Source organism: Equus quagga, chromosome 6 (assembly GCF_021613505.1).
Source record: "Equus quagga isolate Etosha38 chromosome 6, UCLA_HA_Equagga_1.0, whole genome shotgun sequence".
Classification (NCBI taxonomy): Eukaryota; Metazoa; Chordata; class Mammalia; order Perissodactyla; family Equidae; genus Equus; species Equus quagga.
This window is the reverse complement of record NC_060272.1, coordinates 17445518-17473141: the sequence shown is the minus strand read 5'-3', so window position 1 is coordinate 17473141 and position 27624 is coordinate 17445518. Positions and strand designations below refer to the sequence as shown.

Here is a 27624-nt window from a genome sequence, read left to right as displayed (position 1 = left end):
AGGTTTCCTGAGAGCTGAATAGATCCACTAGTCACAAATCTGAAATTGCTAATATTTTCATCAGAAAGGACTGAGAGAGCTTTAATTCACCAAGATGCTACAACTTAGAGGCGTCAAGGCGGCTCAAGGCTGACTGGGCCAAGCTATTGAATGTCCTTAGGCATCATGGAAACCCAAATGGAAAGCGGAGCCCAACACAGCATCTTTCTTTTCTGGGTCTCACTTTGTGTCTCTAACTTTTTGTCCAGATGCATTCTTTATCATCCAGTTGTTTTTGCCTAGCATGTGTCCTCAAAGTCAGCAAAGAGAATAAAACAAAAAGGTTCAAAAGCTAAAGAATTTAAGACTTTTCTGAGGTGCCATATAAAGACTGAAAACACAGAATATGCCGTGAATATAAAACTTCATATGTATTCTCACTCAATTGCATATTACAATGGGGGATGAGGAGGATGAATGATGTTTTTGATAAACAAACCTCAATATGTTTTAGCCAATATCTGAAAACAATCTTAGATGTGAGGATGAGGGGAGATGGTAAACAGACCACAATGTTGTGTCACTTTAAGGAGAAGCTGGTCCAATCATCCAGGGACTGGCCACGCCCCCAACAGCAAATGGCAGGCTTTGTTCAGGAAACCTATTCCTGCATTTCTTACTTTTAAAAAGACTATTAAAACATAAAGGACACTGGAAACAGGTTTTCTTGGAAGTAAAGGAAATAGTGATACATCTAAGTTAAATACCTAAGTTTACAATAAAGGACAAAAAGACAGCTAAAATTAGGATTAGATCCTGTCCTTATACTACTTGTGATAAAGCAAATGAGCAAAAAAATAACTATCTCACTATAAAATATGGAACCTTACGTAAAGATTAAATAATAAGATTTCTTGGACACTATTCTCCAGCAGATTTCCAAATGCTGTTTGACTTCTGTAGACAAACAAGTAAGAAAGGAAAACTCTAACATTATGGCAAAAAAATTTAGACACAAGCAGTCTAAAAACAGGTAACGGAAGACTCTCTTTGTCATTCCCGTCACCATAATTTGTGAGTGGGGGAGGGTAAGTATCTGAAAAGTGAATCATATATCAAAGCCTGAATAAATAAAAGAAAGAGAAAGGTGTTTTTAAGTGAAAATTCATCTGGATCAATGCATCTACGGCTCCAGGCTACTGTTATGATAAGCTCTAAACCCACGGGAAGAGCGGAAATGAACCACCAGACACTAGTAACGTGGTTTATCTGAACTTGGGTTTGTCTAGACCAAGAGGAGAATTTACCCAATCTTCTACAGCCCCCACGTTTCCTTACATCTACAGAACACCTGGATGGCTTCCTACAACATTGGAAGTCATTTTGCTGTGGCTCTCCCAGCAGGAACCTTCTCAGACCTCCATTCTGTTCTCTCCAATTACTAAGACTTCTAACCATGTTATTCTCCTGTTCAAAGTTCATATGAGCCCTATTAAACACTGAACTTCATTTCCAAAGTAAATAAACATAAAGGCAGTTTGATCTTCATGCAAATGGTTAAAGATATCTTAGAATGGTTAACAGTATTTCTAATTGGATAGGATTTGAGAACTAACATTCTGTCTGCCTCCTTCTCCCTCTTTCCCTCTCTTTAAGTTATATATATAAAAAAAGCTCCTATCAAGTGCTGTGTTGTTTTTGCTCCCAGGAAGGACTCAAACACCAAAGGAGAGCTCACTAGGATACCGGAATCCCACATTATCTCTTATAATACCAAATACTATATATTTCAGAGCTAACATCTTCCTAACATATGATCAGTTATGAAATTACAGAAACTTTATTTAAAAAGTCATGACAATGTCCTGGTGAAAGTCTCTTAAAAATTGAGGGCCACGAGGAGGCTAAAGTGATCATCTAGTTTTCAGAAACAGCAACCTTTCCTACAGATGAAAGATCCACCCCACGCTGTTCTGGGACTAATTCATTTTCAAATGTGAAATCCTTCTGAAAATTGGTACAAGTAAGAAAGCTCATGTAAAAGCTGGATAAACAGAATGAGGACGGTGAAGACCAAACAATTTAAACTATTTCTTACTCTCATATTTGTAACTCAAATTAAAATTTATGCACCAACACAGACACACATTTAGATACACATATTCAGCTGTTACATACACATTGTAATACCTGTTTTATATGATGGATTGTCTAGGTCATGCAAGTTCTTAGTTTTGAAATTACTTCTGATTAATATGATGTCCACATTCATTTCATAGAAAATAACTGTGGTAAGCATAATTTAATCTTTACCTGAAGAGCCACCATTATTGTGCAAGATATTGTAATACACAGGAATGGGTGACATAACTGTATAAAATGCCCATGAAGAATTCAGAATACAGTATCTTGTTACCTTATGCAAAATTCCCAGCACACTGGCATATGGAGATGCTTAATAAATGTTGAGTTAGGATCTGTATGCCGATTAATGATTTGGGACAATCTGGTTCTTTAATTTTCACTTACAGGCATCATATCTCTATGGTTCCCACAGAAAAGCTGATGGGGACAATAACAAGGGGACTGAGCAAGAAGGTAAAGAAGAGCATGGATCTGCTGTGTACAGGTTCAAGAGGCATAAGAGACTGCAGCAGATTTCTTGTTGCTTTGTTGCTATCAAAGATGAAATGAAAACAATGGAAGTGACAGTATTTTGATAAATTTAAACTGTCAAATTTATGACATTGCTATAAAATGACAAGACACAGGGAAATATTCCAAATTTATCATACTTTCGGCTGATCTTCAACTTGATAGGGAACTATTTTATAACTGCCAACATATGAAACTTCTGTCATGCAAAAGATCTCTAAAACATTAGGGAGTGTATGGAAACTAACACTGTCATAAAAATCCTCTGAAGTCTTTACAAACAACCTATTTTTGGTTTTGTTAAGCTTTTATCAAAGTCTTCCTAAGCGAGTTCTGTAGGATGATAGAAGCATTGAATTTCAGAGCCCAAGGCCTCTCAGACATTATCAAAGTTGAATACTAAGACTCAGGACTAGTTAGTTGCTCCCTGCCTAACCACTAACACAACTACTTGGCAAGTGTTAAACTAACAAGCACTCTGTCTTCATTTAGGTCTCTCCACCCAAAACCATGTATTTCTTCATATACCTCAATGCTATTACACCAAGCTAGTAATTTATGGTGTTTAAATTGTTAGTTTATTAACATTAATTAGGCAGTATTGATAGAAGAGTTGTATTTCTTCTGCTGAGTTTATTATTCCTTTAACTGCTTTAAAAATATAATCTACAGTTTACAAGAACTAACCAGAAATCTCATTTGCCTCCCAGGCTGCTTTAACCATATTTTGCGCAAGAAGAAGTTTTGAAGTATCAGGATGTCCATCTGATAGAAATGCAGAAGGATTGCCTGGAATTACCTGGAGTGAACAAACCACGAAATGTCTCTAAAAACATTCCATGAATAAAATTTGAAGGCTCGACAATCTAAAACTGCCTTAGGTCAACTTTAACTTTCACTTGTGAAATTTGTCATTTTTCATGCTTTTTGAAAAAGGTGAATACATAGAAATTCTACATTTTGACCAGTTATAGCATTTAAAAAAAAAATAAGATCCTGCTACTCTTAAGAAGTATATCCACTTCCCTGGAATAATTCCAATGCTCCATTTAAACAGAACTTATTTTTATAAAATTTCAAACTGTCTTTCCTTAATGACACAATAGACTTCTGTAATAAACTTCAGCCGTATCATTTTCAAACAAAAAGTAAACCAGATGTTTGGTACTTAGATGCAAAATTGAGCTCTCATTGTGAAACCAAATTAAATTAAAATCAACTCCAGAATGAAGCTAAGCCCCGATGAAAACAAAAACAAAACAAGCAAACAGTCAAAAAACACACTGTTGATTTTGTTTCGTGGCTTGTTAGTCTCGGTCATTTATCTATTTTTCTTCGCATCTGGGAAAACACACACACTGTTCCCTACTATTTTATCAAAATGAGCATATTCATTTGGATTTTGTAAAGAAAAAGGGAGGCAGGCAAAAAAATACCTCCAAAATTTTATCATGTCACTTAAACAAAAACCAATCAATGTCAGCTATTTGCTAGGAACTGTTTCAAATGCTTTACAGATATTAATTCTCACAAGCATAAAAATGGTTAGAACTACTGTACCATCATCCTCACTGAACAGACAGAGTCGAGGCAAAAAGAGGTCAAGTAACTCAGCAAAGATCTGTCAGTGGCACGGCTGGGACTCGCATTCTGGTGGGCTCATTCTAAAGTCTGTTCTCTTTTCCACCAGGCACCATGGATCTCGAATTACACAGTGGTTCAAAACCACTATTGGAAAATAAAGGAAAACCATTCCATTTGGTGTTGGTAAAGTCAAAGGTCACTTTATTTGCTGGTTAATTTTAGAACTTTAAATTTCACATCTCTTTAATAGAATCCAATAATATAGATCTTATTGTGGTGTGACAATCTAACTATTAATGAGTCTGTCTCTCTCTTCCTCTCTCACACACACACCCCCATCCACATCAATGCTGTTTAAGATAACTGTGCTTCAATCCAGAGGATCTTGGACTGTGCCAGTGAAGTGACTGGCACAGCTAGTCCAAAGCTGTGTTCCTAGCAGAACTGGGACATCGCAACATCTCAGCCTACATCTCAACTCCCTGTCCAACGATAGTTTAAAAACGCCTACTGATGACAAAGTTCGTTCTCATCTGGCATCAAATAAAAAGTGGACATATGTACTAAGGGGAGAGAAAAGATGAGCTATATTTTTTAAAAATTTAGCAACTCTGATATACCAAGAACCAAGAGAAGAGGGCAGACCTGAAGGCCAGGTCAGTTAAGCATTAAACTCCTATAGTGTCTCGTTTGTGAAAGGAGAGGTGAGTGGTTAGAAAATCTGGCATCAGGGGAAAGTAAAGCTTCTTTCTTCAATTTTTAGAATTCCCTAATGTATAAGTTAAATCTATTCACCTGGTTTGAGACTTGACAATTCCTTAGTAAACAGCAGCGTATCTGATGGTACAATAAACTGCTGATTGTCTGGATTACACAGGTGCTCCATTCTATTACTCTGGCTATTTATGTCAACAACTCTTTATTTAATCTTGAAGTCAAGGAAGAACAATTTTCTAGTAACACTAATTACTCATCATCTTGAAATATGTGTTTATTTTCCTTCCATTTACAGGACTACCCAAGACAAACACTTAAAAGTTGGTACCAATAAGAAATACATGTCTACAATATAGCTCATTGGTGGAATTCATTAAACCATATTTGACTCCCTTTTCATTTTTATGCTAAGTAAAAGGGAGAATATAGAGAATATTCATATTAGCATGAGATATAATTTAAGATATTACTATTTTATTCTCAAAAAAGAGGTTAATAAATTTATAGCTCCCCCAAAGGAAATAAATTTAATGAGCCCAAGCCATTCTGACATGAACAGGAGAAAAAAGAAAAAATTCTAAAAATAATGACTACTTACAAGAAAGCAACCATTTCCTTCTGAATCTATTTTTAAATAGTTAAAAGTAATGAAAAAAATTAATCCATGATTCTACATCTCAAAGCATCGTTACTGATCTAGATATACGAACTAAATAGGTGAGAAAATATATTTAAGGACAAATTCACATACACTGCAGTATCTGTTAAAAAATCTTTGTGCAGAACAGAAAGAAGTGTGTGCATTGTTTTTCTTACCACACCCTCAAAATCACTGTACTTTTTCATTATATGTTTCAGTCAAAGAGTTAAGGATGAGATCTGTCACTGAATCAAAAGAAAGCTTCTAAAAACTTCCACTTGAAGTTCGGAGAGAAATTATTAACTAATTATTGACTTAAACATCCCCAAATCAGGGACTTAGGCTGAAAATCAACCAAGACAAACACACTGGTTTCTACTGATGTAGTAACAACAGGTTGCTCTATAGCACCGCTTTCTACCAACAGCGAACCCGGAGGCAGGATTTTCCTATCACGTGGAGCATGACTGTATTTGGAAGAACGTCTGGATAAAGATTCTTACACACATAACAAGTCTAAAATAGACTTTCCAGGTGTTCAAGAGGTTGAAACATTCCCCATGTGATACAATCTATTAAAATGCAAATGCAAAGAAGAAATGAAAGGAAAATATTTCTAGAACAGAGAACTTGATTTTTTGATAGCTTTCCATTTAACCACAGTATTTTAATAAACTTCTACTCAAAGTGTACTTTGAAGCTTGTCGTCTTTCTTTTAGATATTAAAAAGATCCTACTTAAGTGAGGGGGAAATTTCTTAAAAGAATTAATCCTGGTTACAAAGAACGAGAAGAACACTCAACAGATCACAGGAGGTTTCATGATAACACTTATGGGGAAAACGTCACTGCTTATGTTCTACCTACTGTCAAAGCATTTGTAACACACTTCTAAAAAGCCCAAAGAGAAGTGTGTGTTGATACTTATAAAAGGCCACAGTGGAAGTGCTGGCTTCTCTCTCCTTTCTCTAACAGGCTCTTTGGAGATGAGATCCAGCACTCAAACAGTCCCTGATGGGTCAGGAAAGCATTTGAGTAGTCAAGAGTCCGGTTAGAAACCACGTTGAGTTTGCTGTAAGGTTAGAGATTAGGATCTTAAATAAAGAATCACTTAATTTTGTTTCCTAAATTCCTCTCACACTCCCACTGGCATGACTTCATTTTGAAAACAATTTGTTTTGAAGTTGCATGAGAACAGTTTTTGGGAGTTTTATGAAATCAAGGCTAACCACTTACGTAACTGATTATGAAAAAGAAATACACTATAAGGCTATATGTTTATTTGTTTGTGTATTGTGTGTGTGTGTGTGTGTATACGAGGTCTCCATACTACAGCTGTTATTAAATTCTGAGTCTGTATCCTTTCCATATGGAATCATAGAATACTGACAATGGATGGATGGTTTGTTTGTTGTTGTTGTTGTTTGAAACAATCCATTGTCTGCAATTGTTTAAGTTTGCAAATGCCTTGAAGACAGGGTCTTTTTGTCCCAAGGCTTAGTACCACAACTGACAACTACTAGATGAGCAATAAACGCAGGATGAGTGAAAAAGCCCCCTCTTTTTACCCGTTAGAAACCTGAGGTCAAGAGAAAGGAAGTGATTGGCACAGCTATTCCAAAGCTCTGTTCCTAGCAGAACTTCGATATGGCAACATCTCAGCCTACGTCTCAACTCCCTGTGCAATAATAAAGTTAACATCTCTACTGTTGTTTCAAAATGAATTAATTCCTCCTTTTTAATTAAGGGCACGTAGTTCATAAGGTAAAACTAAAAGGTACCAAATATTTAACCCACAGCAGTGCCAACAATTCATCTTCAATGCAAAATTAAACCCCAAGGAAATGTATTAGGGGTGTGACAGTTTCATTCCCTTGATTGGTACCAACAGGGGAACTTGGAACCTTGTAGAGTCTAGTTTCATGAACTTCCAAAGAAACAACATACATGGTTTTCTCTTCATGTTATCACATACCGGAAACAAAGTCCACCATAAATAATCTATTCTATTTAGTAGAATCTATCAAAATCTACTTTTGAAAATAAATTATAGGAAGGAGTTCAATGTAATATATAAACACCAAGTGTAAGACAAAATGGCTCAAAGTCTCTTTCAACACTGTGAAGTTCCCCTGTTCTTTATGGGCGCAGCATGGAGCAATGCAAATACACTTCTGAAACCATCCCTTCTTCTAGCCAGCCAACAAATATTTACTAATCAGCAAAAATGTGTTCGATCTTGGGTTCAGCAGACTTCTCAGTAACACAATAGATACGCGCTATGAGGGCAGAGAGCCCAAGGCTAAGAGAAGAGACAGGCAGTCAACACATAATTACCTAAACTATAATTTAACTGTAATTGTGACAAGTACTATAAAGAAGTGATTAAAAATACAACCAAATTTTAAACTTTATGTGAAATAAAATGTCACAGGTTCAATGTTATAAATATCCACGTTTTCTTCCATTTTTTTCATGGCAAATAAATAATAATGTTTAAAATAAAGGGGGTGGGGAAGAAATCACAACAAAAGATGAAGACTAGTTATAAAATGAAAATCAAAGTTCAGCCCTGGTCTCACAGCAGAGCTTCAAAATCAAATCTTTGAGGGGAAGCACCTGGCCTTACAGTAAACCACGCGGAATTGAAATCCAGCAAATCCCCATCTACTCCCACTTAGTGTCAGAAGACTAAGCTTTGTATATCTTAGGTTCTCAGTAATATACTTATCAATATTTATTCATGTTGAAACTGGCAGACATAATATTCCAGTTTCTCTTGAAAAGGTTGTACAAAAGCAATGAACTATGCCATAAAGACACTTTGATGTGTTTTCTGACTGCCACAAAAAGCTAAAATGTTGAAGTAATAATTGGGGGCAGACTTCTAGGTGGCAGTATTTGAATTACAATAAGTTACATTATTTATATATTTTATAAGTTATTTATAAAATTATTTAAGTCATAAATAATAAATTACTATAAATCACACATCCATGTAATGCCAAATTATTGAGCATACTAACACCAGAAATTGGGATACATCAGAGAAGTCTTGAGTACCCAGCTCTTAAGTTCTAAGACAACACAGATATCAAACCAAAAAAAACCTAGGAGTTTGGGGGCATTAACACACAATATAAACAATTTTAACAATATTAACACACAAATATTACAATGAAGTAAAGAACTTATTAGGATACATATATATGTGTCACTTACTATATTCACTACTGGAAAATAAAAAACATAAGTAAAATATCATCCTTCCATTTTCCTCAGATATTACATGATTACCACTTTGAATAAAGTACAAGCTTCCCAAATCTTATCTTTTTAATATTTTATTGGACAACCACAAACACAGTGCTACTAAGTTGTCAGTATTTTCATGTATTACTATTATGGAGAAAAAATATGAATAAAGAGTAATCAGAATATTCTAATAGATTAAAAACGCACAGCAAAATGGTGCAATATTTACCAGCTGTAGACAAGTGCTATAATAATCACCTTTATAGAGATTACTGACAAAATAACAATAGTAATCAAATATATATAACTATGTAACTATTTAAACTTGTAACAAAGGCTTTCACGATACTATTAGTAGTAAATGAGAAACTCCCATAAAAATATGACTTAATATCACTCTGATAAGAGTTTAAGTACACATAACCATTGTTATGTGAAAAAACATTATTTTTAATATGTGACAACCCAACAGGATTTAATTACCACACCTACTTCAAACTATTAGCTGTTTCATTCAAACCTGAAAAAATAATATTTATGTGGCTATTCAGAATCATTATGATTGATGCAATCTTTTGTGTTATTCTCTTTATAGTCACTTGCATTTGTTATTATTAACAAGGAAAAATGAAAGGGGAAATGTGTGTTTTTGTTTTGTAACAAAGCTTTTCTGATGATGACTAACTTCTTCCTTTGAACACAAAAAGCCTCTTTAACTAATGTACATATAAATATGTCCTTTACAATGTGCGCTAAGCAGGGAAAGGAAGAAAAAAGAAAGCCTGTGGGACTTAAGCCAGAATTAAAAGCAACCTAGGCAAGATGAGTACATGAAAGCTGTCAGGATGGTTGTTATTCTTATTCTCAATTTCTTATAGCTCATCTGCTCTCAAGGAAGAAAAATCATAGTTTCTTTTAGCCATATCCACAACAGATCTCACTTGAAAGGAAACATAGCAAGTGATTTGGCATGAATGGGCATATTACCAATTTTCCGGCATCACTACTGAATATTTATGTCGGTGACGAATGATGACATTGGTGAAATATTTTAACATGAAGCCTTGCCTTGTAAATCGTCTGAATGATGCTGTGTCAAAACAACACCTACCATAAATCAGAGGTTTTAGGACCAGTATTTCTTGTTCTAACATGCTACCTGCTCAGCAGAATCACTTGTGTGAACAGGCATAGATTAATGTGTGCAAAGCAGAGCCATCTTACCTGCTAACTTATAGAGCTATAATTTAACAGACCTATTATCGTCAAGGTAATTTTGACAGTGCTGAAATATTATACTTGTTAAAAATATGCATTTAGCACTCACTCCAGTGGTCGTTTGGACTGAATAAACAGATAGGTATCCCTACAATTATCTTTTTTCTCTACTGATGACTCTTTTTTCTGGCAAGGCAGCAGCATGTTAACAATCGATGTTATAAATAGTATAGGCAAGACACTTTTTCTGATAGTACGAAAAGCTCACCATGTTGCCTTCAGCTCACTTTCCACTTCTCCATGAGTTATTTGGCAATTTATAGTGGATGCCAAGGAGCATCAAGAAACAGAACCACAGTTCAAATCTCTACCATCCTCCTCTCCCCAACCCTCAATCCCTACAAGATGCACATCCTCATTCAGGATATTTTAGATTTGTGAAATCACCTATAGAGCCTCATTTCCCACTCAATCAAGTTGGAAATCTTAATCCTCGGGGCAATTCTAGATTTTTGATTAGGGAAGATACAAGAATATGCCTCAAACACATTTACCATTCCTGTTCCATACCTCGATGAGCACAGTACCTTCCACTAGAGAATAAAAATGACAAAAGAAGAAATCTGTACATTCCTTTTCCTCTTTTTATAGTGCTTTAGCCTCAACTTAACTTGATCTGTAAAGAAAAACTTATATAATCATACTGATTTGTACTTTTTTTTTTAACAGTGGATGCATAAATAAGCAAACACATGCACACCCCACCGAAAAAAAAATCAGTTGTGTGAAATGAACATACTGGCCGCCACCCGTTATTAACGCTGCACTCCTCTGAGAGAACAAACAAATGCAACATCCACCAACACCAGCAGCTCAGTTTCTTACAACCAAATTAACAAACAAAAAGCAAATAAACAAACATTTATCTGGAATCCATTACAGTCAATGCAGTCAGCCAGGTGTTATGTCACCATAATAAGGCATAAAATAAAGGGTAACTATCCACTCTTCTTGTCTCCAGAACAAAGGATGAAATTCTAGAGACTTGATGAGAATAAAATGTACCTGCTGACTGATGGCGTGGAAGAAAACTGAAGAAACTGTGTGGTCACACTTCTCCCTATAGACTCATGTTTAAGAAGAAAACAGAAACAGTTCACATAAATGACCATAATCTACTCATTAGGAATTAAAATCTATCCAGTCAAGATGTCGATGGCTGCCTATTCCAGTTACCAGGTGAGAAGATGTCAATTAAAGAAACCCAAGTGACCTTGTTTGAAATGCTAGACATTCCGGGACAACACTGTGAGTAATTCTTTAATAAAGAGTTTAATGTTTCAAACATAATAAACCATGACAATGCTTTTAAAATTCTGTATCAACGCTGCAAAATACAAAAACCCAACAAAATTTCCAAGAAAGCTTTAAAATAAAAACAACCAGGTTTTGCAATAAGGTGCTCTTACATTATATCCCTGAAATAATGTAGATCATGCTGCCCTCTTGTGCCAGATGTAAAAAATAAAATGAATTCTGCCTATGCAAGGAAAACATGATTTACATTTAAAACAGAAATCATCTCAATTTCTGAATGTTTTACAGTCACGTACCGCACAACAACATTTCAGTCAACAACAAACTGCATATACAACAGTGGTCCCATAAGATAGTAACATAGAGCCTAGGTGTGTGGTAGGCTACACCATCTAGTTTGTGTAAGTGCACTCTATGATGTTCGCACAATGATGAAATCGCCTAATGACAAATTTCTCAGGATGGAGCCCCGTCGTTAAGTGATGCACAGCTGTCCTGTTGATATGTGTTACCTGTGTTATTAAGATCTGATAGAACTGAAATGGGGCTAGGATAGAAGACTAATGTTGACTATGAAGTGGCAGATGCAGCGAACAGCACAAGGATGCAGATCACATCTGAAAAGGCATTATTCAAGTCAAGGTACAATCAAAATGCACAGGAAATGTTGGGCCGCTGAAAACGTGTGGCTCTTTAACAGACATGCACAATACTGTTACTCAAATACACTGAAGGAGAAAAGGATAAGACAGACAGATGGGTGAGAGGAAGGAAAAAGAAAACTAGCTTTTGCCATTCTAAGGCCACACACTAGTTCATTCCAATTTTACCCAGATAGCTTAAGATTTACAGGGTTTTGAAAGATCAGTAGACAATAAGATACCGCATTACACAAACTAAACTTCATGCAGCCCAAATTTCATGAGTTCAAAATGAGGGAACTAAGTCACGCAGCTTGAAGAGTTGGAACCTTCTTAAAAACCAGCTCTCTGGAATGGTTAAACTGCAGTCAGAGAAGCTTTGCTATGGAGAAGAAACAAGCACTTTTCTGGGTTTACCTTGCCCTTATCCTTAAATCCAAGTACGTGAAACCTGGGCCTTCAGTGGGGCAGTGGTGTTTCAGGACCCTCCACTGAAGGCCTGGTTTTCCGCATCAGTGCAAAGGGTCACCCATCAGGTAACAAAATGCATGAGGATCTGGGAGGAAGCATGAGAAGGGAGACAGCACATCTGGGGTGGGAGCACCATGAATGAACATAAAAGGCATTTCCACAATCCAGCTCAGGATGACTGAGAATGTTCCAGCGCAAGTGGGAACTGGAGATGGGTAAAGAAAAGCACTCTGAGAACCTCTGCAATTCCAAGCCAGGGTGCGGTTCAGGCCTGTCCAGTGGGCCTCTGCCTGGAGTTTCTGGTTTCTGTACCAGTCATCACTCCAAGTCTAGTTTGCTGGAAACTACACATTGGCAAAAGTTATTCCTGTCCCCTCAGTTTTCTAAAACACGGCAGGTTGTCAAGATCCTGAGCTCATAGGAAACTTATGCACCCTGGTCCCCCTGAGAGCATGCTCTGAATAAGGAAGTGTTGAGAAGACAAAGATATGCTTCCTGACCTCTTCATGCTGCTCAGAGAACACACTCTGTGACTCAGGGGCCGCAGCATTATGCAGGGCACTTGCATACATTTAATGTAGATATTTAATTGTGCTTAAAGATCAAGCATGTCTGCCTCTCTACTCTGGAGGGGAATTTTTCTATATATTATATAACCACTAAAGTATGTACAATCAATGATGTCAACTATGAGGCATAATTCATAGTTTTGGCTTGTTCTTCCCATTGCAAAAAGTGCACAAATTTTATCCAAATGGAAACTTAAAATCTACCACTTAAAATGTATTTCAATTAAAAAAAATTTTTAACCACTGAAAGAGTAAATAATTCATGGCCCCTAAACATTTTGGGCAAACTAGGCCTATCTTTGGAGTACTTCATTTGGTCTTCTATTTTCTTGAAGGAATGAAGTCCTACTAATAGATATAGGAGGAGGAGGCAAGAGAACACGAGGGTGCTGCTCGAAGATTAGTGCCCTCAAAGATTGAGACTTGGTCCCAAATCCTTAAATAATAAATAAATCAGTACATGGAGAAGCCTACGGGTCTTGAACACGAAGAGCCTGGTTAACTGTGGTCATGAGCATTCAGAGGCTGTAATAACAGAAATTCAGTCCCACTTAATGCTGCAAACTTTATGACAGTAGTTTTCAAATTAACTGGCAAAGTGGAGCAACTCTATAGCTGTAAGAGTACGTAAGTGCTCCAATCACTTTCTAACCACAGCTATAATAAGACTATAGATTTGTTGTGGTCCTCTGCAGTTTACAATTCCTTGCACTTCGCAAAGTGCCTGCACTAAAAAACATTTGTTGAATAAATCTACGCAAGATGCTTTCCAGAACAGTCTTATCTAATCCTCACAACAGTCCTGTGAAACAAGAAGGGCAACAGTTATTAGTTCCATTTCACAGGTTTTCAGATATCATGTTGTCATCGTTGCTAAGAATCATTTGACTCTGATACGTACTAAGCACTGTGAATGGATTAACTTGCTTAATTCCTACAATATCTCAATAAAGTAGGTGTAAATAGTATCCCTATTTTACGGATTCGAAAATTGAGGCACAGAGAAATTAAGTAACTAGTACGTAAGTATTAATATAACTATACCCAGTTATTACTGTTAGTAACTAGCACCAGGACTGAACCTAGGCAGTTGGCTCCAGAGTCCACGCTTTTAACCAAAACAACCTCCTACCCTGAGATTCTGCCCAATAGTATCTGCATGCTTTTGCCTTGGTCACAAGGCTACTTAATGACCAGGCCAAGGCTACTCCTGTGCTCCCTCCAGCCCACCTCCCTGCCTTGACAGACCCTGTTGATTATCACCTGCACAAACAAAGCCACCCTGGGCCTCACCACAAGTCTAACCAACTGACCAGGTGGCGACACACGTTGTTGAACTGACTCTTCAAAGGGACCCAGGTCAGGAGGCTACCTGCAGAAGCAAGACAGGTGAAAGGCTTCAAGGCAGAGGCATCAAGTACTTGGAAACCCCTGTGACCCTCACAAGATCCACCTGGCAGGCATGACAAAGCCTCTAATATGTAACCAAAAGTCTATTTTAAAATTATTGAGTTAAACACTTTTATTGAAGAGGATGCTTACATTTCACCAATCCTGGATTTTAATTAATTTTTCACTACCATTTTAGGTAAACCTCATAGTCAAGGCACATGCAAGAGCTCTGTGATTCCAGAAATGGATGGGCAACGAAAGAAAGAAACACCCAGGCTGTCTCGTGTCAGACAGGTTCCTTGTAAGAAGGTCATTCCTAAAGGATGGCCTTGCTTAACGCTGTGATACAGCCAATGTTTTAGCAACTAGCCAGCCACGTTTAAAGATGTTTGCATCAAATGCAGGGTGTTTCCTATGCCACACAACAAATGGATTCCTAAATCATTCTGCAAAGTAAACATTCATTTATTTTTCCACACACACATAAATTGGAATAAAAGCTTGTATGCCCCCTCTATTCAGATTTCCTCTGGTAGGAGAAAAATATCAACGAAGCTTTTTGGAGAAAATGAATCAACACGCAGAGTGATTTTCTTCCAAGCATCTCCTCCATTTTCAAATACTGAAATGTAATCAGATACTAAACGTGTTAACAAGACATATTTACGAAGAAACTCAGTGTATGACTTACCTATTGGATTTCTATCAAAGAACAATACCGGAGCTTTCAAAATGGACTCAAACATTCTGTTGTGCAAAGTTTGTGAAGAATTAACAAGGACGTAGAATACCAACAGAGCTCTCACTATGCCAAAAAGGACGGTAGCTACAGTTAAACCTGAAATAAAGAAACATCACTCAGAGACACTGGATCTCTGCCTTTTCTTCAATTATGCTAAAGCATGTCAGGCAGTTTTATAAAGACGTATATTTTATTCCATAAAGTATGTGAAGTCTATAAGAGTTTAATGCATTCACAAAATACATTTATAAAGAAGAATATGAAATAACTTATTTCTCTCATTAAACAGAAACTACATGGAAAATTACCAAAAGTACTTGATCTTCCCGTCTCCATATTCCAAATCTCACTATTTACAACATATCCCATGGTCTAAAATTGTGATGTGTTTTGATATCAGCATGGGATATTAATAGGAAACGGGAGAAATGATTTACCATTTCCTTGCAGAAAATGCCCAAGTAGCTTTAAAGAATATGAAAATACCATATTAAGTTGCACATAGAAAAATCTCTTAAATAACTGAAATGCAAGAAAACACAAATTATATTTTAACATGAGATAATTAATCTAAATGAGCAACTAATCTTTCATTAAGGGTTTTATATAAATGTAAATCATTTTTAAATGCATATATTCATTTAAATTGTTTCATTAATGACATAAATGAATATCAACTATGCACATAAAATTTAAAATAGTTCTCCTAACACCTCTTGATCTCACAATGCTAAATAGAGTGGGGATAACCTCTGTAATAAATATTCCATCATGTACTTTTCCCCCTTCCAATGATGCATCACTGTTATTTAAACTCTGAAAGCCGCTCAAATTCCTAAATTCCCTCAAGGGCATTTTCCTTCGCCAGCCATCCTCCATAAATGTAGAACAGCACCATTTTCCTTCTCCCTTTAGGTCTCGCATCGTCCACCAATTTGGAAGGTAAACAGCTAATGGATTTGGATTTCTTAGCAAGCGATCAAGGAAATAAATACCAAATTTCAGTGAGTGGGTTCTTACAAAGATAACTCACTCTATCTTCACAGAAAGCTTGTAAGAGCGTTTCCTGTGGGAATATTTAAAATTTTAGATGAGGATTTCCTTTAAAAAGTATGTAATGCTACACACACGCTAAGCACTCTTGTGAAAACAGAGCCCTGTGTTAATATAAGTCTGGCGAGCCAAATGTTAAATTAATCACGTAGTTGGGAATGCGATAACATTGTGATCTTGAGGTAAGAAAGAGAAGGAATCCTAATTCCCAGACACTGGATTCTTCCCTGCTTAGCTTCTCTCTTAAGTAATTAGTGAAGCCCAAGAGATGAGCAGTTCGGTAAAGCGAGCTTTGCATACCTGCAAGGGAATAATGCTTTTATTTGGGGGGCCTGGCTGCCAGGGGATTTCATCCAAGTTCAATAAAAGCCAGGGTTTATTCAGACAGAATTGGAACAATCCGAACCACAGGGTGGGGATCCGTTTCTAATCCCTTTGCCCATCCATATAATGATATAAGATTTAGCGAAAGCAACCTATTAGAATAGACAATAGCCACATATTTCCAGTGGCTGATTTCCTGAATGCTCAATCCTGGTTTAACTTCCAAAATCCAGTACAGAGCAAATTAAGAGTCTTCATTCAACCTCTTTCTTCTAGTAGATTTTAAAAATAATTATTCTAATTAATTCACAGAGTAAATGCGACTCAGACTCTTAATCTGTTAAGACATTACTGAATTACTCCTGGAAGCCCTAGTTACTCACACAGGCTCATTGTAAGCACCTCTGACTCTCGTATAATAGACCAAAATGATTAAACTTTACCTGAATAAATTCCTAAGTACCAGTTAAGATCGAGCTTCTCAGTTACATTTTCTTTTCCATTTACAGTGACATTCAGGGCGCTCTGCTCATTTGCCCTATGGAACAAGGGAGAAAAAATACTAAACTATAGACAGAATGTAGATAAATACCAAAAAAAAAGTTAAACTCAATTTGGGAGACACGCTTTATGCTGGAAAATGATTCCCAGCTCACATGGTCCTGTGTACATCTACCTTACAAAAATTCAATTTGAATTCTGACTTTCAGTTCTCAAAACTGTGAAGATGCTGCTGAGGCTCAGACATGGGTAGAGACCATTACGGGTCATACTCCACCAGCAAGAACTTTAATTTTGCTTCAGGGAAACTAAGTGAGGATTAGAAGAGGAGGTTAGCCCACCACTCCCCAGCTCCGAGCGAAAGTGAGGCTTCACGTCAATTTTATAGCACTTCGCGTCAGACCAGAAAGAACTCACCAGTATGAAAGCCACCAGTCCTGAAGAATGTAGGCCACCTAGAGTAAGGAAACAAACAAGCAAAAATCAAACACTAACATCACTTACCAACTCAAAACTCTCACTCACTAAGATGGATCATCGAAAGGCTCCAGAACAAAAGAGATGATCCTTCCACCTCAGGTCTGTGCCAAGCCCAGCATCCCAGATAACAGGTCAAATAAACTCATACTACATTTTAAAATCTTTAAAAGACATCCTTTTTTTTTTTCCTAGAAGTTATTTGTAACAAACATGCAACACCCACAAGCATCACTTATTTAGTTCCCCATAGCTAGCACGTTTCAAGGCAAATCCAAGTGGACTGCAAAATACAGTACAGTCATGCATCGCTTAATGATGGGGATACATTCTGAGAAACGTGTCATTAGGCAATTGTGTCGTTGTGTGAACATCACAGAGTGTACCGAAGGGGAACAAAAGTTGCCACTCCAAAATGTGTCTCTTTAACATGACGATTACATTAGGATGATTATTTTTAAGAAACAAAAGGCTCAAAGTTTTTCTTGTTACCTCTCCCTTAATTGCCTAACAGAATAAAGATAAAAAAAATCTGCGTCAGGAAGTGAGCTAACACCTTAGCATAACATGAACTAGGTGGTAGACAGGGAGGAACCTAGAAAAGCCTGTTTGTTGGACTCCCTCTGTGTTCTTTACCTCTGTTCGGAAAATATGTCTTGTTCGCTCCTTTTCACCTACCTGTGAATTGCCTTCCTTCCCTTTGAAGTCCCTGATGCCCCCCAGCCCACCAAACATCTTCTTTTATCTTTAGCTGAGGACGGTATTTAAGGCAAGGGCTTTGGCCATTTCGGCAAGTTACTCAGTTTTCCTGGGTTTCTCCCATGTATACATGTCACTAAACTTTTGTTTTTCTCCTGTTAATCTGTCTCATGTCAATTTAATTCTCAGACTAGCCAGAAGAAGCCAGAAGGGGAAATGAAAATTTCTTCCTCCTCTATGGTACTTACACAAACCTGGATGGTATAGCCTACTGCACACCTAGGCTATATGGTACTGAGCTTATGGGACCATATATACGGTCCATCGTTAAACATCATTACGTGGCACATGACTATATAAACAAACACAGGATAAACAGTACTGTAAATATCAAGCTGAGGGTACAAAACAAAATAAATGTCTTTATTTACCTGTGCTATGATGTTTAATAGAATAAGGAAAATGATGATAAGCCAGTGAGCACCAGCTGTGAAGTAATTCTTGTAGGCCTTAAGACCAATATTTCCTTCAGAACGGCTCTCCTCTGATAGCGTAACCTGTGCGTTCTCAGTCTAGTGAGAGACAAAATTTTAAATAATGAACCCAAAAACTTCAGAAGGTAAACAATGTGCTCTTTTGGATAAGCTGTGGGAAAACAGACACTGGTTTCATACACTGGTAGGAGTGCAAAATGGCACGTCTCCTATGGAGACCAGTATAGAAATATCTAGCCAAACCATATATACATTTCTCTTGGACCCAGCCACCCCACTTCTAGGAATCTATGAGAAATAAGGAAATATCATTTATACATGGTTAGTCATTGTTGCGTGGCTTTGTTTAAAGTAGAATATCGTGATTTCTAGCACGTGCACATACTCAACTCAAGTATAAATGCAGAAGCTTGTTCCAAAATAATACATCAAACGGTATGGAGCTAACGTATCACTCCAGATTATTTGTGTCACTTAATGATGGAAACATAAAACATAGTGGGGGACTCAAAATATTGGCTGAATACAGCAAACTGAGTTCAAATAGTGAGGTGGAGTAATGAGAGATTGGATAGCAAGGGGGAGCTTGCTATGATCCAAATCTTTTGGGTTCCTGAATTTCAGAGAGAGATCCTGAGTTTTGAATGTGAGGGACTAATTGGAACACTTATCAGAATCGTCCAGGCTTTTGGATTTTGATGGTGAGAATTTGGATATTGAGGAATATCCATGTATATTTTTAAGGGAGCTCTAGTGCATTTCTGTCCAGAGGACTTAGGATGCATTATAGATTCACATGAGCCCAGGATGTCCTTGGCTCTATGCTGGCCACCGGGGATTCAAAGATAAGATGTGTTCTCTGTCCTGAAGGGTAAGAAAGGAAGACAAGAACTAACTCTACAGTGTCTACTGGGTGCCAGGGCCTTTGCACATCCTACTTCTGGCCTATCACAAACCATCTGACAAGGGGGCAAAATAATACCAGCAGTCACCTACAGTACCAGAATATTCCAACATATAAGAAAAGTAGCTGATTTAATGTGGGCCACACCAGGACTCAGTCTGAGGGTGTCTTCAGATTAAGCCTCTGGATGCAGAAGAGAAACTTGGGACCACCAGAGCAAGTGGGATTTACCTACAGTAAATTCAAGAGTTCTAGTATCAGTGTGAGCCACATACACCTAGGAATGTAAAGTGGTACACCCACTACTGTTCTCCATCTGATACCCAAAGGAGAATCCCAACCAGGCTTGCTCCCTTCATTCTGTTTTAATTCTACCAATTCCATGGAATAAGGCCTTGGAAACTTAGAATCTACTTTGGGACAAACGAAGATGTCACGAGTGGTGTAAACTGAAGATCTTGAAGTCACTAGGAGCGTACAGAACCAGGCCATGTTGCAAGATGAGAAACTCACATCTTGGCCCTCTGGAGTGCCATCTTTCAACGACGGTCTAGAAGACTGTTGAGACCAAACCGAAGACTCCGAGAAGGTCCGATTCCTCAGCGTGGGAGTTCCTGGAACTGGAGATTGTTCAGTCTCCTCATTTTCCTTCTTTAAAAGGGAACCAAAATCTACCCCAGATTTCAGAAACTCAGTGTAGGTCCCCTTTTGCACCATTTCACCCTAAAATAAAAATAAGAATTTGAAAGGAGAACATTTGCATTTGATAATACTAATCTAATAATATACTAATCAAGAAAAGTTAACTGGTCTTAAATCATGACTTTTGTAAGAAAATTATCCTTAGATCTGAAATTCTGGTTGACAAATCTAGTTCAATTCAACTCGACACAGAACTGAGCATTCTGCTCTCTGCCAAATCCTATGTCACGTGCCGGGGGATGTAAAGGTGGAACCATGTGTTAAAGCTGGAGGTCACCGACATAACTCATGGGCACTTAAGGAAGCATAAAGCACGGCTGTTGGTGAGAGTATCAGTACAGTCTTTTAAGACAACACGGAAATTGAAGCCTTGCGTAACAAGCAGAATTTAAAAGAACAGAGTCAATTGGGGAGGATATTCCAGGAAAGAAACTTGAGACAGACACAGAGCTGGACACAAGCACATCTACACAGCTAAGAGTCACTTCTCAAAGCTCTGCTGACCATTCTCATAGATCATGGGCCCCAGTGGGACAAGATGTGCGGGAACCAGCCCTGGACACAGAACCCATGAGTGGCATCTTCATGGTCTCTACTCTAAAACTGCCCTACAAACTCAGGAAGTTCCCAACTGAAAATTCAACATTCCATGTGTTAAAGTAACCCAACAATGAGGTCCTTAGGTGGAGGTGGCTCTAATGCCTTGGGAGCCTACAGAAGCAAACCAAAACCCAGGCCAGAGCCCACACGCTCAAATCCAAGACAATGAAACTTGAGAACAATCGATCAGCAGCAGCCAAGGCTTTGCCCAACCAGGCAACTGCTTAAGCTATAGCCAATCAAATAATTTCCTTTGAACACACGTGACACCTCATGGCACAGTTTCCCTTCATCATGAAGTTAGATAAAATAACATGCAGGTGTTTTCACTCTTTTCTCACCCCATGAAACAAGACTCAGCTGATTTACTCAGTGGCAAACAAAATATGAGGCAAAACCCCAGGATGTAAAACAAATCCAAGGAGGGCAGCTCTGGTTAAGGCAGGTCAGGCGGAGGACGGTGGCCCAGGATCCCACCCGGTACCCCCTCATCCAATCCCAAGGTGGTCAGACCACTGAGAAAGCCCAGTGAAGCTTTTGAGAACTGTTGGCTACTGCAGAATTAGAAAATTATTCATGATATATTGTGACTTGTTCTACTTAGGAGGCAAAATTCATACACCTTATTGGATGAAATTATCACTTAGCATCTGTAAGATGCACAGGAATGACCAGCGGTCTAGAGAGCAATTCCACTCAGCAGCCAAGCACTGACAATTCCAAGAGGGGCCGAGGGGCCGGCCAGCCACCCCCTCTGCGGTTAGAGAGGGGCCAGACAAACAGTAAGGATGGACCCCACCCCATCCATGGTGCTCTCCAGTGGACAAATGGTTGTTTCGATGCTATTAAAATTGGGGGTGATGTCCTCAAAAGCAGCAAGAAGGGGACCACAAAACACCTAGGGACTGGCTGAACAGGTTATTCTCCTGCTCATAACACTGCCAACACTGGGGTTTTACCACAGTAGATTCACCCCTCCGCATGAGATTAATCCTTCTCAAGGGTGAGGAATCTGAGCTCCCTGTTCCTGGACAAGCGGGGAAGAGTCGAGACATGGAACTGCTTCTAAAGAGGCAGAGGTTCCGCATTTTTATAATCTTTCTTCTGGCAGAAATTCACTTGATGAAGTGAGGGATTTGATTAAGGGCCTGTTAAAACAGACAATGGTTAACGACAGAGGTGCTGAGGCACAGAGGCAAAGAAACCGAGGTTGATGCATCAAGCAACCACAAAGCCTGAAAAAGTCTCACGAATCTCCACCCCTCCCCCAACCATATTAGCTGTAGTGGGTTGAATGGTGGCCCCCTCAAAAAGATGTGTTCAAGTCCTAAACATGATACCTGGGAAGGTGACCTTATTTGGAAATAGGGTCTTTGCAGATCTAATCATGTTAAGATGAGGTCATACCAGAGTAGGATGGACCCTAAAATCCAATGACTGATGTCCTTATAAAAAGACATGAAACTCAGACAGACACAGGGACAACACCATCTGACAACAGTGGCAGAGACTTTGGTGCTGCAGTACAAGAGATCCCAAGAACTGCTGGCAAACACCAGAAGCTGGAAGAGGCAAGGAAGGATTCCCCCTAGAGCCTTCAGTGACAGCAAGGTCCTGTCAGTACCTTGATTTCAGATTTGTAGCCTCGAGAATGGTGGGAGGATAAATTTCTGTTGTTTTAAGGCACCTAGTTAGTGGTACTTTGTTATGGCAGTTTTAGAAACTGTTGAGAAGTCGTCTTCTCAACTTTACTTAGACTTCTAATTGCTTCTCTTGCTGCCCCTCCAGCAAACATCAAGAGGGATCTTTCAAAATCACGCATCACTCCTCCGCTCTGGACCGTCCAATGACTTCCGTCCCATTTCCGGGCCCGCTGCCCACTGTTCTGAGACCACCTCCCTCCACGATATCCCCGTTCACTCGGCCTCAGACGCAGTGGCCTCCCTCACCTGCCAGGTCAGTTCCTTCCTTAGGACCTACGCGTGGAACCCCTGCCTCAGATGCCCCTCCCCCAGGTGACTGCATGGCCAGCACCTCCATGTCACTCAGGTCCCATGAAGCGCCACCTCCTCAGGGAGGAGTCATGATATCAGCCCCCACCCCTCTATCTCTTTTGTCACATCTATCCCCACAAAAACCCCATGGAGCCCCAGGATGGCAAGGACTTGTCTTACTGCTGCACAGGCTCTCCCACACATGAGACATGTAAAAAGACCTGTGAGTGAGACCAGCAAGTGGCTATACCAGGAGAGTGAGCACCTCTGACCAGGGGGTGCTGGGCCATCCAATCACGCTCTGTTATTAACAGAAGATGCCCTTTAGGGAAACTGCATACGACAATCAAATGGATACGCACATGTCTTATTATCTCTAATTTCCAAATAATACACTTTGACTTAAGTCATGGAAGAGGAAAACAAAAAGCTCTAAATAAAATAGCATCATTATCTTTAACAATTTCACTAGAACAGATACAATTTAGTAACTCTGAGGTAGCAATTTTATATACTTTAGGGTTTATATGGCTTAGAATGTAAGTGACGTTTCTACATGTCTTTGGATTAATTCTCAAAGGCATGAATACCAGCTCTGAGGAGAAAAGACATAAAATTGTGGAAGAAGAGGGAGTTGACATGAACCCAAGGAGAGTGACCTGCTGGGAAGCCTTGCCTTCAACATACCTGAGTGCTAGCAAGTTCCACAGACTTCTAGATATTACTTACATCTTTCACTATCAGAATCTGACTGGCGGCTTTTAGGTACTGCAACTGATGAGTCACTAAGATTGTGATCTTCTCATGCAAGGTTTGGCAAATACACCTATAAATGTAAAAGGTACAGCATGCAAAACACATTAATGCAGGCACTCCAAATTGAAAAACATACATTTTGAAAACATAACGAGACAAAGACAACACGGTAGTCAAAATCCTGTAGTTGGTTGGTTGCTTGTTTTTCAAAGATTGGCACCTGAACTAACAACTGTTGCCAATCTTTTTTTTTTTTCTGCTTTTTCTCCCCAAATCCCCCCAGTACATAGTGGTATATTTTAGTTACGGGTCCTTCTGGTTGTGGCATGTGGGACGCTGCCTCAAGGTGGCCTGACGAGTGGTGCCATGTCTGCGCCCAGGATCCGAACTGGCGAAACCCCAGGCCACGGAAGAGGAGTGCACAAACTTAACCACTCAGCCACGGGGCCGGCCCCCAAAACCTGTAGTTTAAATACCAACCTACATACAAACTGAATACAAATACAAATTAAATACAAACATAAACCAATGAAACTGACTAATGCACCAGCAATTGCACCAGCAATTAACTAATTAATTAATTAATCAAATGCACCAGCAGCTAACTTGAGTCTAGCTCCACCAAGAAATTCTAAAAAGCAGTCCAGTGCAGGAGGTAAAAACCACTAAGCTTTTTTTCCCCCTAAAACTTAGATTAACAATTATTTATATATTTCATGATGAAAAACAACTGAGCAACACTGAGATTCCAAAATCTGACTGGACTAAAATACAATCACTTTACCACTGTGGACAAACAGCAGAGGGATGGATTTACATTATATAAAAATGTGTACATTTTTCTTAGACAGTTTCCTATGTGATTATTTATGATAACTTGTGATGTACACATAAACCAAAATAAAAAAGTCTTGGCTGCTCGGTAACCTTTGTCGGAGTGCACCTTCTAGACACTTCTTCCCAAATACTATTAGATAGAAAATGAATGCTGGCACAGCCTCCCTCAGTCCCTACAATATTTCCAATCCCTTTCAGGAAGCAAATCTTTCATTAGGACTGAAAAATCCTTCTGAACGTGAAAGTGAAAGAAGAGAATCCAAATGGCCCAAATCCTAGTGGATAATCATCCAATAGGTCAAAGGACACGCCAATTCTCTTAGCCAAGACCCACTTCAGTATTGAGCCTTGATAGGTTATTTTTTTTTCTTAAGGTAACTCATCAAAGTGCTCCTATGTTTTAAATGCAGACCCCTAGGAACTCAGCCCCAGTCTGCATCCCACAATGGTCTGCAACCCCTCCAGGCACACGAGCAGCCAGACACTGGGCCCCAGTGACCACAGGCTGGGCTCCCTGAGTCCCACACAGAGCAAATCTCAGGAACATGGGCCATAACTCGACCTGCTGAGGGGGGTCAGATCAAGAGTTCAAATCCCTGTTCTACCACTCACCAGCCCAACAATGTCTGATGAGCTACTAAACCTCTCTGAACCTCAGTTTCTTCATCTCAAACTAAGGTGAATGTCAACTCACAGGCATGTCCTGAGAAATAAAAGCACTAATCCCTCAGGAAATGTTAGCTCCATTCTCCACTCTTCCCCTAACCCGTAGGCAGCCACTTGCTTTGGATTCAGGATAGAAAGTCCTAAGGGGACACTTTTGAGACTGGGCTATAACCAGAATGTAGAGGGAGTAGGATGTAGATGCATATAATATTTCATTCAAGTCCAAAAGGGTTACTTTTTCCCCTTTGACACGTCTTCCTTTGGCTTTTATACCTAAGTTTCTTAACCCAGTAAACCCCTCTTCAGGCTTAGTACTAAAGCTTTAAATGGAATTGTTTCTCCTTAATTTAAAATTACCTGCCTTTAATCCCTGAAGGCGGATGGTAATCTAATCTGATGGGTTGCTATGTCCAATATGGGCCAACTCAAAATATGTTAAATGTTTTCTTCTTACCACTCCATCACAGATGAGGTAATATAAATAATTACAATGATGTCATCAGATGATGGCTTTAAATTTTTCTAAATTATGCTTTTCATCAAAATTTCCAGGAAAATACTCTATTTTCCTCATTTTTAAGAGTAAAAAAGTCCAAGTCAGGCCATATAAAATGACTGATTCAGCAACGAGTTGTTTAACTTATCCCATATAAGAACTGTGTTACGAGGTATCACATACCACGGTGAAGGTGATACACATAAGGAAAAAAAGAGTCACTACCTTCATTCATTCAATCAACAAACATTTGTTGAGGTGCCGGGCACTGTTCTAAGTGCTGAGAACACATCCACTGGTCAAGAAAACAGGCAATACTCTGCACTGTGCAGGGGAGGACACACTAAATAAATATAGAAAATGCACTATCAGGTCGTGATGCATGCTTGAGGGTTGCTATCTTAGATGGAGGTGACAAGTGAGCTGTGAGACTATCTGGGGAAATAGCCCTAGAAGAAGGTACGGCAGGTGCAATGGTCCTGAGACAGAAACAAGCTGTGCAAAGACACCTTCGTGCATTCAGTTTAGTGGAGGACCCGAAAATGATCAAGTACAACCACCGAGGGCAGTGGAAGACAGGAAGCACACGGTTACCCCCATAGGGACAGGAGGGAGAGGCAGGAAGGTGGCATCTGCACCTTTCAGCTTTCTCCTTTGCCCTGGCACACGGTCCCCTGGCTCTCGGGTAGAAGGAACAGTGTCTACACCGACAGGCAGATAGGAGAAAGGGCTCGCCTCACTCAGGGCCCTCCACCAAAGCCAGCAGGGCTGGAATATCGAGTTTGTGTGAGGACACACTGGAAAGGTCCGTGGGGGCAGAAAGCAAAGAACCTCATTTGCCTTGAGGACTTGGGGCTGCACTCAGAAGGTGAAGGGGAGCCTGGAGGCTGAAGCGGGAAGGGCGCACAGGGCAGCCAGCAACAAGGGAGATCTGATTACCAAGAGCTCATGCCGCCGGAGGTGGGGGCATCTGGTGATACGGCGCTTTCTAAACGATGAAAGGATGCACAGCCAGACACAGATTCGAGCAGGATCAGTTCATCTAAGGGCCCCTAATCTGCGGTATGTCATAGAAGCCACTTAACATATAGTTAAAACTTGCAGAACTTAATAACCTTGGATATACATTCACGACTGAAGTAAAGTGTTAATGGCAAGTGGAAGTGTAATTCATTCACTTTTAATACAAAACACTTCACATTACTAAGCTTCAACACAACCGCCATCTTTCATAGCATATTGTTCAATCCAATTTTCTAACTCGTTGAGAACATTCTCCAGTTGCTGCTGACTGATTTCCTAAATTGCATTCGTGCTCCCTGCCCGAAGTTTCCCCAAAGAATGTGGTTCTGATTAGCAAACAACAATTTTAACAAGCCTGCTTCTATCAAGTGTATATCCAAAGTCATTAAACCCGAAAGGTGCGAGAGGACTTTATAAATAGCTCCCATGTTCAGAGAACTTGGAGTTTCGCGATAAGCACACTGATACCCAGTCAACAGAATGCTTTCCCCTCTCCTCCCTACTGACACAAATGCAATGGCCAGCAGAAACTGTCTTTGGAGTGATGGAGAACGCACGCAGACAAGGCTGGGTAACAGACATTCACGAGTCCAGGGTGGGGGGCGTGGGGAACAGGGAGGCTGAGCCACTTACGGTGCCGAGGCGGGGGGAGGGGGGGGATCTCAGTCACAGCATTAGCACCCTGTGCCTGAACTCAGTAACAAGCCACAAGGCGCTTCTCTGCCTAAGGAGAAATTCAAGTCATAACCAGGAGGGAGCAGAAAAGATCAGAGAGCTGGACGCCATGCCAAGCGTCAGCTGCCCTGCTCTCTGCATTGTGAAAGATTCAACACCACTATGCACTTTTTTCTATTGTGGTAAAAAAAAAAAAAAAACCACAACATAAAATTTACCTTTTTAACCACTTTTACGCACACAG

At 39.3% G+C, this 27624-nt stretch overlaps 1 protein-coding gene across 1 annotated transcript in view; it reads right to left on the bottom strand.

The window, feature by feature from the left end:
- ABCC4 (ATP binding cassette subfamily C member 4) overlaps positions 1 to 27624 on the bottom strand; it is a 244228-nt gene that overhangs the window by 104598 nt on the left and 112006 nt on the right. The window contains exons 14-19 of the mRNA XM_046664840.1: positions 23657 to 23753; positions 20145 to 20354; positions 18665 to 18805; positions 17475 to 17512; positions 17000 to 17094; positions 15129 to 15275 (exon numbers count right to left, since the gene is read on the bottom strand). Of these exons, the coding sequence (XP_046520796.1) occupies positions 15129 to 15275; positions 17000 to 17094; positions 17475 to 17512; positions 18665 to 18805; positions 20145 to 20354; positions 23657 to 23753 (728 nt within the window). The remainder of the gene's footprint in view (positions 1 to 15128; positions 15276 to 16999; positions 17095 to 17474; positions 17513 to 18664; positions 18806 to 20144; positions 20355 to 23656; positions 23754 to 27624) is intronic.